General features: G+C 42.5%; 1 protein-coding gene across 2 annotated transcripts in view; it reads right to left on the bottom strand.

Moving 5' to 3' along the window:
- RPN1 (ribophorin I) overlaps positions 1–12,974 on the bottom strand; it is a 30,568-nt gene extending 17,594 nt beyond the window's left edge. The window contains exons 1-4 of one of the 2 annotated variants that reach the window (XM_049641108.1): positions 12,221–12,503; positions 11,435–11,557; positions 9,194–9,258; positions 4,787–5,093 (exon numbers count right to left, since the gene is read on the bottom strand). In XM_049641108.1, the coding sequence (XP_049497065.1) occupies positions 4,787–5,093; positions 9,194–9,258; positions 11,435–11,506 (444 nt within the window). In that variant the 5' untranslated portion in view covers positions 11,507–11,557; positions 12,221–12,503. Of the gene's footprint in view, positions 1–4,786; positions 5,094–9,193; positions 9,259–11,434; positions 11,558–12,220; positions 12,504–12,620 lie in introns of those variants that run through there. The other variant, XM_049641107.1, reaches the window with a different exon arrangement.
- Positions 12,975–13,541: the final 567 nt, after the last annotated feature.

Genomic DNA, 13,541 nt, shown 5'->3' with positions numbered 1-13,541 from the left:
GTGAAATCATATGAGACTGATCTTTTTCTGACTGGCGTATTTCATTTAGCATAATACACTCTAGTCCCATCCACACTGTTGCAAGTGGCAAGACTGCATTCTTTTTGATTGCCAAGTAATATTCCATTGAGTATATATACCACATCTTCTTTATTTGGGCTCTTTCATAATTTGGCTATTGAGTTCTATTTTTTTTTTAATTTACATCCAAGTTAGCATATGGTGCAACAATGATTTCAGGAGTAGATTCCTTAATGCCCCTTATCCATTTAGCCCATCCCCCCCCCCCCCCCCCCCCCCATAACCCCCTTTTTTCTCCATATTTATGAGTCTCTTCTGTTTTGTCCCCCTCCCTGTTTTTATATTATTTTTTCTTCCCTTCCCTTATGTTCATCTGTTTTGCTTCTTAAAGTCCTCATATGAGTGAAGTCATATGACATTTGTCTTTCTCTAATTTCACTTAGCATAATACCCCCTAGTTCCATCCATGTAGTTGCAAATGGCAAGATTTCATTCTTTTTGATTGCTGAGTAATACTCCATTGTATCTATATACCACATCTTTATCCATCCGTCGATGGACATCTGGGCTCTTTCCATACTTTGGCTATTTTTGACAGTGCTGCTACAAACACTGGGTGCATGTGCCCCTTCGAAACAACACACCCGTATCTCATGGATAAATGCCTAGTAGTGCAACTGCTGGGTCGTAGGGTAGCTCTATTTTTAGTTCTTTGAGGAACCTCCATACTGTTTTCCAGAGTGGCTGCACCAGTTTGCATTCCCACCAGCAGTGCAAAAGGGATCCTCTTTCTCCGCATCCTTGCCAACATCTGTTGTTGCCTGAGTTGTTAATGTTAGCCATTCTGACAGGAGTGAGGTGGTCTCTCATTGTGGTTTTGATTTGTATTTCCCTGATGATGAGAGATGTTGAGCATTTTTTCATGTGTCAGTTGGCCATCTGGATGTCTTCTTTGGAGAAGTGTCTATTCCTGTCTTTTGCCCATTTCTTCACTGGATTGTTTGACTTTTGGGTGTTGAGTTGGATTAAGTTCTTTACAGATTTTGAATTCTAACCCTTATCGGATATGTCATTTGCAAATATCTTCTTCCATTCCGTTGGTTGCCTTTTAGTTTTGCTGATTGTTTCCTTCACTGTGCAGAAGCTTTTTATTTTGATGAGGTCCCAATAGTTCATTTTCGCTTTGGTTTCCCTTGCCTCCAGAGACATGTTGAGTAAGAAGTTGCTGCGGCCAAGGTCAAATCTGACGTTTAGGTCTTTCATCCATTTTGAGTTTAGTTTTGTGTACGGTTTAAGAAAGTGGTCCAGATTCATTTTTCTGCATGTCACTGTCCAGTTTTCCCAGCACCACTTGAAGAGACTGTCTTTATTTCATTGGATATTCTTTCCTGCTTTGTCAAAGATTAGTTGGCCATAGTCCATTTCTGGGTTCTCTATTCTGTTCCATTGATCCGAATGTCTGTTTTTGTGCCATAGTATTAAACTTTTTAAAACCTAACTGTCCACCATATAGGAAACTTGGCAAATATACTGTAAGATACACTAAATCATAGGATCTTAAGTGGCTATTAAAAACAGTTTACAAAGGTAATGTAAAATGTTTACAGAATATCCTAGGAGGCAAAAGTATCATGCAATACTTTATACACAATATGATTCCCACATTAAAAAGTCCCTATGCTTAGAAAGGACTCAGTTACGACAATGTCAAAAGTAGATGTCAACTGGCATCACATTTTCCTCTATATTTGCCAAGTAAGTATCTCATGAACATTTTGTTATTTTACTTTTTTTTTTAATTTTTTTTTTTTCTTTCAACGTTTTTTGTTTATTTTTGGGACACAGAGAGACAGAGCATGAACGGGGGAGGGGCAGAGAGAGAGGGAGACACAGAATGGGAAACAGGCTCCAGGCTCCGAGCCATCAGCCCAGAGCCTGACGCGGGGCTCGAACTCACGGACCGCGAGATCGTGACCTGGCTGAAGTTGGACGCTTAACCGACTGCGCCACCCAGGCGCCCCAACATTTTGTTATTTTAAAATGAAGTAAGAGGGGTGCTTGGGTGGCTCAGTCGGTAAAGTGTCCGACTTCGGTGCAGGTCATGATCTCTAAGTTTGTGAGTTTGAGCCCCACATCAGGCTCTGTGCTGACAGTTCAAGAGCCTGGAGCCTGCTTCAGATTCTGTGTCTCCCTCCCTCCCTCTCTCTCTCTCTCTCTGCCCCTACCCCACTTGTGCACACACATACATGCGTTCTCTCTCAGAAGTATTAAATGAATAAACTTTTCAAAAAATATAAAAATTGTTAAGTAAATAAATAAAATAAAATGAAGTCAAAAATCCAAAATATTCAAAATTTAAAAGCCTATGTAGGAGAATAAACAAACCTCTGTCCTTAACATGAAATGAATGGTCACTCAGTTTTAAGAAAAAGAAATAAATATGCAGTTAGAGGAAACACAACCCACAGAGTGGCCAGTCCCTCAGCCCCAGAAGTACAAGCCCCCAGGACTCTCTATCCACATGGTAACTACACCAGGAATCACAGAGCATCACTCTCACTCCCCCCCAAAACCCATGGGGCCACAGTAAACACAGGGTGCTAATTTTAGAGAAATGGGGGAACATAAATACATTTACTACAGTCTACATATATTCATAGAAAAAAAAATTAGAGGGGTGTCAGGGTAGCCCAGTCGGTTAGGTATCCGACTTGATTTCTGCTCAGGTCATGATCTCACCATTGTGAGATTAAACCCCACATCACATCAGACTCTGCACTGAGCACGGAGCCTACTTGGTATTCTCGCTCTCCCTCTCTCTCTCCCTCCCCTGCTCACACTCTCTCTCTCGAAAATAAATTTATAAACTTAAAAAAAAAAAAAAATTTAGAAAAATAAACCAAAAACTAGTATACATGGTCACCAAGAACAGACAGAAGGTAAAAGTGGAAGCTAAAGTTCTCCCAATATACCATCATTTTATAAAATTAAATTAAAATAAATTCTTAACAGTTGAAAATGACCCAAAATGAATAGCCCTAACTATGTCAAACTGACATCTGAGAAAGAAATAATTATTTCAAGTGACATTAGAACTACTTTGTACATCCTCATTAACATATGTTCTAAACACAGAAATGAAAAGAAGTCTTAAATATCCATGTTATTTTTTTTTTTAATGTTTATTTTTGAGAGAGCAAGTGAAGGGGAGGGGAGCAGAAGATCCGAAGCAGGCTCTGTGCTGACAGCAGAGAGCCCGATGTGGGGCTTGAACCCATGAACCATGAGATCTTTACCTGAGCCAAAGTCAGGATACTTAACCAACTGAGCCACCCGGACACTCCTCCATGTATTTTATTTTATTCATTTTTTTTTCCTCCATGTATTTTAGAGATGATAAACAAGTACATGGGTTGAAATGACAGGATTCCTCCCAAGATTTGGTTTAAAATATTAAAGCAGAGGAAAAAGAGAGCGCTCAAGTGCAGTAATATTGTGAAAACCACTGAATCTAAGTGATCGGTGTATGGGAGCTTATACTATTTTCCATACTCCTGGATATGTTTGAACTTTCCTGTAACAACAAAGTCTTTTTTAAGCCTTGACTGCTCCCTCTGTATTTAAGGCCCAACGCCTAGGCTCAGTAAGGCAGACTGCCTTATGACCCCAGCAGCCACCCCAGCCAGCACAGCGCCCGGTCTCCCATCTCCAGACCTCTACCCACAATGCCTTGTCCTTCTCCCCCAACCCCCACTTCAGCTCTCCAAATGCTACCTCCTTATTTTGTATTATTATTTTTTCATGTGAGTATATTTGCTAACACTGTGCTACACACAACTGCCCACCGTCCCTGGAAGCTACTTTATTTGTTACTCTAGTCTTGGAGGAGTCATTTAGCTTCACTGAGTCTGTTTCCTCCTCTATAGCTAGAGGATAAAAACAAATATTTTAACTATGTTTTTTAACTATGATTCAATGAAATGAATGATCATACTGAATACACTAACTACAGAGCCCAGGACAAAAGACAGTCAGCAAGTTGTTCTCCCTTCCCAATCCCCTTCTCCTCCACTGCCTGCATGCATTTAGGAAGTTAATGCCTCTGGGCTCACATTTAATTTCATGTGATGGGAGTTCTGTTAGTATAAGACTCTGGGCCTTTTTGTCCAGAGGACCCATACACCCTAAGTAATTGTAAATTTGAGAGGGATGGACAAGGCATGTTCTGTCCAGCTCCTCTTCTCCGTCTGGCATACTTGCCCACAGGCAGTTTGAGATCTCACTTCATCTGTTGGCAAGACTTCCAAGGGGAGAGACCTGCCTTGGCCCATCTTATTTGTACAGACACTACTGTCTACATTTGGGGTTCGGTATTAGGAAACCTCCTGCAGTACCTGCAGATAAACTCTGTCTCCTTCAACCTCAGCAATCTCTAGTAATCATTGTCATTGGCTAATATTAGCCTTTGTCAGGTCCTAAATTCTTATGCAGTAATTCGGATCAGCTCATGTGTCACTGCCTGAAAAACTCCAAGTTGCAAAATTTATAAGGTTCATTTGCCATGTTTTTCCTTATTAGAGCCTTTTGAAAAAATCCTCCTAAACCTCCGAACCTCTATCTGTACTCCCAAAATGAGAAAGGTGACCCCCATGGAGTCATTTCACAGCAGGTGAAACTAGTAGTTTCACAGCCAGTCAACTAGCAGTCACTCCAGAAGAGACTCTCTGAAGGCAAGAGAGACAGAATGGACTCCACACAAGCCTACCTGACTATAAGCAGGGATGTCTCTGAAAGGTCCATAATCCAGGACGTCCTCAGAGCGCGTGGGATTCCCCAACTTGGTGTAGCTCTCCACATTTCGGGAGGCAAGCTTCACACGCATCGTCTGTGTCTTAGTCGGATAGGGAGAGTAGAAATAATGGTTCCCCTCGAACACTACAAACTGTTTCTCTGACTGGGTGATCTGGGTCGGATACGGCTGAAGCACATGGGTATAGACTGTCTCCACGATGACGGAAACCTTGGCCCCAGGATCGAGAGCAACCGGGAGCTTGACTGTGAAGAATCTCCCACTGGAGGAAGAACAAGGCAAGAGAATTAAGAGATGAAGGGTTTTTGAAAACAGGGCTAGCAACTCAAGGTCACAGCAACATTTTGTACCAAAGACGAAAGCAGTTATCTTCAAGAGATCACCTTTAACCTACTAATTTAAGCCTTTTAAGACAAATGTATGGGTATTATTTCAAAGTTGTTTATAATAATAATGGAGTACAAAACATAAAAGTCCAACAACAGGATAATAGCTAAAAGCATTACAGCAGAGGAATTCTGGCAGCCACTAAAAAAGATGTTTGGATCTGTAGAGATATTAAGCATTTCCACATCCGATGCAAATAACAGAAATCAGTTTACAAACAACACAGTATGATTCCTTCCTAAAGTATAAACATATAAATATATGTGAAGAAAAACATTACAATGAATGTTTCTGAAATGTTAATGGTAATCGTCTCGTGGAGGTTAAGCTTCATTTTGTTATTTTTTTCCAATCCGTTTTATGAGCTTGTTATCACTCTAATAACTAAAATAAAAATTAAGCTACTAGCATTTTAAACAAAAAGAGATGCCCTGGAAACTACTAAAATCCAGAAGATATTAACTCAAAAATGAACCTGAGTTTTCTAACCCAGGAGATAATTTTTGGTAGACTCAGAAACCGTCAGTGGAAAATTAAAGGCATTTAACATGCTTCCATGCAATTTGTCCTCCAAGGTCAGAACGTGGATCACTTTTGCTGACACGCCTTGAAGAACTGACATGTGTTCATCAGTTACACCATCACACATCCTATCCCTACTCTGAAGTACCCACTCAAAATATAAGCCCTACACCTTTTCCCAGGGTAGTCTTAACCAATTCTTGGCTTCAAGTTGCTTCTCTTCCCACACTCTGCCCTGAGCACTAAACTCCTATTTTCAAATGTTCACTAGACAGCTCTACTGACCACTGAACACACCTGTATCATTCATGATCCTGATTACTTACTCTGTTATTACCACCATCTAACCATTTCTAAACCAAACCCTCTGGCATGTTCTGATGCCTCACTCTACTCCATCCTCAATATCTGGTTAATTCTGCCTTAGAATGTCGCTCAAATTCATCCCTTCCTGGCTTTCCACTGCTGCCCACCTCAGTTCAAGCAACTCTCCCTTGCCTAGATCATTGCATCTCTCCCTAATTAACCCCCAAACTCTTTCTCCCTCTAGCCCATCGACACAATGTGACACAACCCCACCTTTTCACATGACATGTCCCAGCAAAACTGAATCTCACTTTAACAACCTTTCAGTGCTCCAGGGTCATCATTAGAAACATCAATTCTTACTGCAACTCAGAAGCACCAGCTAATGAAGGTTTCTGGTTGATAAAAGGCTGGGCAGACAGCACAGAGCTGACTATACTGGTGTATAAGGAGATTTTTTCACGGATCAGAACAAAGATATTTCAGTGGTCGCATTAGGGCTGCAGGATAAATGACTTGTTTAATGTTGCCATTAAGCTTTACATAGATTAATAAATTTAAAATGATCCCATTGATATACCATTACATAAAATTTTGTATGAATGAGCAAATGCATAAGAAAAAAATTGTTATTGGGGCACCTGGGTGGCTCAGCCAGTTAAGTGTCTGACTTCAGCTCAGGTCATTATCTCATGGTCCATGAGTTCAAGCCCCAGGTCAGGCTCTGTGCTGACAGCTCAGAGTCTGGAGCCTGCTTCAGATTCTATTATCTCCCTCTCTCTGCCCCTCCCCTGCTCCTATTCTGTCTCTGTCTCAAAAATAAACATAAAAAAAGAAAGAAAGAAAGAAAGAAAAAGAAAGAAAGAAAGAAAGAAAGAGAACAATAATTAAGTCATATTCTCATTTTTTAAAAAATTCAAAACTAATGAGAAAAGTTTTTAAAACTATGCCAAGCAAAAAAAAAAAAAAACAAAACAAAAACAAAAACAAAAACAAAAACAAAAAAAACACCACACACACAAACAAAAAAAGCAGAAACAAACAAACAAAACCTCTGCCAAGCAGGGAGACCGAACTTAACACTTTCTAAATTGTATGGGGACCAATAGCTGTAAGGCTCAATGGTTTGCTAGTTAAGAATCAAATTATTTTTCTTCTTTTTATGATAAACTGCAGCATAAGCTAAAGCTATTTGCCTGAGCAAACAGGATTTCTTAGCACTACTGGCATTTGTGAGTGGAGAACTCTCTGCTGGGAGGAGGGACTCATCCTGGGTATTATAGATGTTTAGCAGCATCCCTGGCTCTACCCACTAGATGCCAGTAGCACCCCTCAGCTGTAACTAAAAATGTCTCCAAAGATTGCCAAATGTCCTGGGCAGGGGGGGAGCAGGACATGACCATTCCCTCCCCCAGTTAAGAATCACTAATCTAGGGGCACCTGGGTGGCTCAGTTAAACGTCTGACTTCGGCTCAAGTCATGATCTCACAGCTCGTGAGTTCAAGCCCCATGTCAGGCTCTGTGCTAACAGCTCAGAGCCTGGAGCCTGCCTCTGATCTGTGTCTCCCTCTCTCCCTGTCCTTCCCCTGCTCGCTCGCTCTCACCCTCAAAAACAAAATAATAAACATTAAAAAAAAAAAAAAGAATCACTAACCTAAAAAATTTCTTTTGGGGCTCCTAGGTGGCTCAATTAGTTAAGCATCTGACTTCGGCTCAGGTCATGATCTCATGGTTCGTGAGTTCAAGCCCCATGTTGGGCTCTGTGCTAACAGCTCAGAGCCTGGAGCCTGCTTCGGATTTGGTGTCTCCCTCTCTCTCTCTCTGCCCCTCCCCGGCTTGCACTCTATCGCTCCCTCTCAAAAATAAACAAACATTAAAAAAATTAAAATATGGGAATGCAAGCTGGTGCAGCCACTCTGGATAACAGTATAATATGGGGGTTTCCTCAAAAAATTAAAGATAGAACTACCCTACAACCCAGTAATTGCACTACTAGGTATTTATCCAAGGGATACAGGGATGCCATTTCGAAGGGGCATATGCACCTCCATGTTTATAGTAGCACTATTGACAACAGCCAAAGTATGGAAAGAGCCCAAATGTCCACCGACAGATGAATGGATAAAGAAGATGTGGTATACATAAAAGACGGAGTATTACTCGGCAATCAAAAAGAATGAAATCTTGCCATTTGCAACTATGTGGATGGAACTGGAGGGTATTATGCTAAGCGAAATTAGTCAGAGAAAGACAAAAATCACATGACTTCATTCATATGAGGACTTTAAGAGACAAAACAGATGAACATGAAGGGAAACAAAAATAATATAAAAACAGGGAGGGGAACAAAACATAAGAGATGCTTAAATACGGAGAACAGAGGGTTACTGGAGGGGTTGTAGGAGGGGGGATGGGCTAAATGGGTAAGGAGCACTAAGGAATCTACTCCTGAAATCATTGTTGCACTATATGCTAACGAATTTGGATATATATTTTTAAAAAATAAAATTTAAATAAATAAGTAAAATAAAAATAAAAAATGTTTTCTTCCTACATCATTCATTCAACAAATATTTCAGTGCCCAGTAGACACCATGCAACATACTGATAACTGCTGAAGCTGTGTGATAAGATATACGAGGGTTCTGTATTCAATTCTTCCTGCTTTATATGTATTTTGGAAAATATCCTTAACAAAGTGTTTTACAGTAACTAAGAAGTGCCAGGCCCCTTGCTGGGTGCTGAGGTTAAAGCAGAGAACAAGGTAAGCCCAACCCCAGCCTTCACAGAGCTCAGTCTACCTCATGCAAAGAAACATCACTTTCAGTGCCCTGAAGGCTCAAGAAGAGGTAAAGGGGTAAGAGCTACCTGCCCTTTGGAAAGAGAACGGTAGCAACAACAAATGGGTGGCTATTTGTTGAGGCCAACGTCCTGGAGTTCTCACATACCAGCTCTCCACCCATTGGCTGGGGATCCCTATCCCCACAGGGATTAGCAGACTACCAAACACTATATTAATTGAAACAGCCTCTAAAACACCGAACACTGTATTTATTTCCGAAGCAACTATCCTACCTTATGATTCCTACCGCGATCTGATAACCTGTACAAGAAAAAGATATGCAGATACTCTGTTTGGTAGCTTACCTTTTACCCTTAATTTTGGTTTCTCGTACTTCTAGATTGTTCTCTTCCTCATCTTCTCCCTTCACCTGTAACAGGACAGAAGAGGTTATTCTTTTTTTTTTTTTTTTTATGTCTTTTGTCTCTAAGTTTGAGTCAACAATTAACTAACTGCCTCAGAATGTCCACAGTGAAGTACTCAAACTACCAGAACTTTTTAAAGACTGAATTCTGGTTTCAGTAATGTTTTTTTTTTCATCTGAAACATAAGAACATTGCCAAAGACTTACTTTTGCACTGAATAAGCTGTATAATGAGCTCTATAAGTACCTAACATTCTCCTGAATGATCAAATACACACATATAAATAAAAATTAGGCTTGTGGCAGGTACTCTCTCTCAAATAAACTTTAAAAAACAATTTATACTCACACTTTACATTTCCAAATATAAAGGCAATGTTTTCTTCTTCATTTACATTCAAATACACATGTGCACAGAAAATAAATAGGATTATTTACTGCTGTGGTAGAAAAGTCTCCCATGGGGCCAAAACTGGTTATACTTGCATAAAAGAAGTCAACAGTGGCCTAAGCCCTTGGGGAGAAGGAGCCAACAGCCACTGCTTATCACACTCCCTTATTCTTATCCTTCACTGCACCAGATGTATAACCAGGAAGAAAATATTAACTCCAGCAGGCTGCAGGGTCTATCTCAGAGTAGACACCCTGAATCGTGAGACTGTAGAACAGACTATAAGGAAAACACTTATGCACACTGATCTCTCTGCCAACCCAACCTCTACTAAAAAAAAAAAAAAAAAAAAAAAATTAAGACTACTTTTTGGGCTGAAGAACTTTTTCCCATTAGGGTACACAGAACTATAACAAAGAAGAAGCCATTTTTAACATTTTTAAAATTTTTTTTAATGTTTATTTTTTAGAGAAAAAGTGACAGAGTACAAGTCAGGGAGGGCAGAGAAAGAGGGAGACACAGAATCCGAAGCAAGCTCCAGGCTCTGAGCTGTCAGCACAGCGCCCGTGGGGCTTGAACTCACAAACCGTGAGATCGTGACCTGAGCCAAAGTCAGATGCTTAACCAACTGAGTCACCCAGGAGCCCCTATTTTTAATATTTTTAAATGCCTAGGGCATCGGGCTGGCTCAGTCAGTTAAGCCTCTGACCCCTGATTTTGGCTCAGGTCATGATCTCATGGTTCATGTGATCATGGTTAGCAAGACTAGAGCCCAAGTCAGGCTCTGCGCAGCTTGGGATTCTCTCTCCCTCTCTTTCTGCCCCTACTGCACACGCGCTCTCTCTCTCAAAATAAGTAAACATTTAATAAATAAATAAATAAGTAAATAAAAAGGGGTGCCTGGCTGCCTCAGTGGGTAGAGCATGCAACTCCTGATCTCAGCGTTGTAAGTCCCAGCCCCACTTCGGGTATAGGGATTAAAAATAAAATCCTTTAAAAAAAAAAAAAAGATAATAAATAAAATGCCTAAAAGTAATTATACAGCCATCCTCAATAAAGCTCTACAGGCTAATAAAAACAAATTTCATCACTTTGGAATTTTATCACAATGGTAACATTCTAGTACACTCGTGCTTATCACTATTCAATTATATGTTGATTTGTCTTAATAAAAGATATTAATTAATAAAAGATCAGAGAGACAAAAGATCTCAAATATAGGGTCATACGACAGGACAAATACTAAGATGGGTCCTGGTACTAAGATGAGGAACCACTAGCTCCTCATCAGTAATCACCATTGTCCCTTCAAACCAGTTCCTGATATTCTACATGGAGGGCTGAAGATAACCTACTGAAAAAACTTCTGGCCATCTCACCAACGCCTCCAAGTCAACCGTTGAAGAGAACACACCCTCTTTGCTAAGTGTAACGTCCAGTTACACTTCCCATTGGGACAGGAGTATAAGGGAACACATACCTCCATTTAACTTGTGCCTCTCATGAAACTACGAAATTAAATGATTTTGAATAAATTTGGTAATGTGACTGCCGCTCTTACATCCCAACACAGCCCTACCACAGAGACATCTGGACCAAATGAGGCAACGTGGTAAAGCGAAGAGCACACAACGTTTGAAACTAACCTAAGCCCAGGTTCACTCATTGCTCTAAAACCTGACACAGGGAGGTTTAAATAACTCCTAGACTGCACTCCTCACCCGCAGTAGGCCTACACACACCTCAAAGGGTCGTTGTGAGGGTTAAAGAGAATGTACTTAAACGACCTACCCAACACAAAGCAGACTGCCAGTAAGACATGTGGTACGGTAATCTAGCTTGCTCAAAAGCATTCTCCAGCATGATGGCAGACGGCTTCTGCTACTGTCTCGTGGCAACTTCAATAAATCAGGACTAGTTTGAATAAAAGAATGGGATTTAACATTCAAAACATTCAAAGGTGGCAGCACCAACTTAAATGAAGTTTTGATCCATCTTTACACACACCTTTGAGTAAAACCGTGCGTTCCATCATGGACAAGGCACAAAAGGGAACAGGAGTCGTTTTAGAAGTATGGTCTCCATAAACCCAGCTTTATAGCTCCAGATTCGGTCAGAGAGGAAGGTGTACTTACAATATGACACTGTAATGACTATTCTCCTCGCAACAAATAATTGGGTAATCACTTAACGGATGTTGTTTAATGAAAATAGTAATAAAAAGCCAAACCTATGAATACGTAAGCCAACGTTTCCTTTCCTCGAGTTGTAAAAGTGTTCACTGAAACGCCGTGAACAAGAACAATAGCAAACTTCCAAGCCCTATACTGCTAAGTGCAAGAATGAGAACCGGTAGGGGGAAGGGAGTGAATTGGGACTTTACCTTTCTGTACAGTTCAAAAGAGGTTTCATTACCTATATGCCTTTTTAAAATAACTTTAAGGAGAGGGACAAAATTTAAAAAGCATTCTTAGCAACCTTAAGTACATTACAACAACGGTTTCAAATTACAAACGGGAAAACACGCAATGTTACATTTCTGATTGTACGGGATGATGGCTAGAACGAAGCACCTACAATGGGCCAGACACCGAATTAAGGGAATGATACCCATCTGGGCTCACGTCTTGGTCCTCCAGATGGGCTCCCGCGTCAAGTCGTGGGACACGACAAGTTTGCTGCACTCCCGCGCCCCGTCAGGCCCTTCCAGAGGCGGCCCCTCCCCTGGCTTCCCCGGACTGGGGGGCTCGCACGGCCCGAGGCCAGCCGCGGGGTCCGCCCGGCGGCCCAGGAGGGGCCCGCGGTGAGGACTGGGGGACCGCGGTCGGGGCGGTTGCCCACGTGGGCGGCGGCCGCTCTCCAGCAGCCTTACGCTGACGTGTCCGAGGCGGCGGAACGAGCGCGCGCAGACGCCCACGGCTCCGCGTTTCCTCCGAGGCCGGGAGGGGCGCGGCACCCGAGGCCCGCTCGCACTCACCTGTACCCCGAGGTGCGCCAGCCGGGCCTCGAGCTCGGGCTCCAGGGCCAGGAGGAAGGAGGCGGCGCGGGACGAGGAGCCGCCGCCCGGGTGCACCAGGACCACCTCGGCCGTCACCTTGGCCAGATGGCTGCTGAGGTCCACCGTGCGCTTCACGTCCTCGTTGACCAGCAGCGGTGCCTCCGGGGAGGCGCTGCCCGGCGCCGGGGCCCAGGCCCCGAGCAGCAGAAGCAGTAGCAGGCGGGCGGCGGGCGCCTCCATGACCGGGACGAGCTGAGCCGCAGGCCGCGCGGAGCGCCGCCGCCGCCGCCCCGCCTCCGGCCACAGTGCAGCTACTCATTGGGCCCGGGCTGGCGCCACAAGATGGCGGCGCCCACGGAGGAAGGACCCCGTCTCCAGGGCAACGGGAGGCCTGCGGGGCGCCCGACTGCACACGCCTTCACCTTTGCCAATCTCCTCTCCTGGGAGAACAATGGCTTTCTGCTCCAGAGAGCGACAGCAACCAAGACAGAAGCCACAGTGTCTTCTGCAAACGGAGAAACTAAACCCTAGGCGAAAGCTTAAGCAGAAACTGGCTAACTGCACGGTCCCAAAGTATCTCCCATAAAATATTTAGTAATTAGAAAAAGGAAAACAATAATAAGTTTATGGTGGAGAATCTTAGAAACCACCACCCTAACCAAGTGATCAAGATTAAGATCACCAATTATAAGACTTAGTGACAGCATGTACTCACTCCTTTGATACACCCAGAAGGACACCTCTCTTCTGTGGCATTGTCAATTGCTGAAAATGTACGTTATAACCTCAACGCAACCATAAGAAACCTCAAACCAAAAATTCTTTGACTTTACCCTAGTGAGACCTATTTCAGACTTCTGTCCTCCGGAACTATAGAAATAATAAATTTGTATTGTTTTA

Source organism: Panthera uncia, chromosome A2 (assembly GCF_023721935.1).
Source record: "Panthera uncia isolate 11264 chromosome A2, Puncia_PCG_1.0, whole genome shotgun sequence".
Taxonomy (NCBI): Eukaryota; Metazoa; Chordata; class Mammalia; order Carnivora; family Felidae; genus Panthera; species Panthera uncia.
Note: the sequence above shows the minus strand (reverse complement) of the source record. Positions and strands in the feature narration are given on the sequence as shown.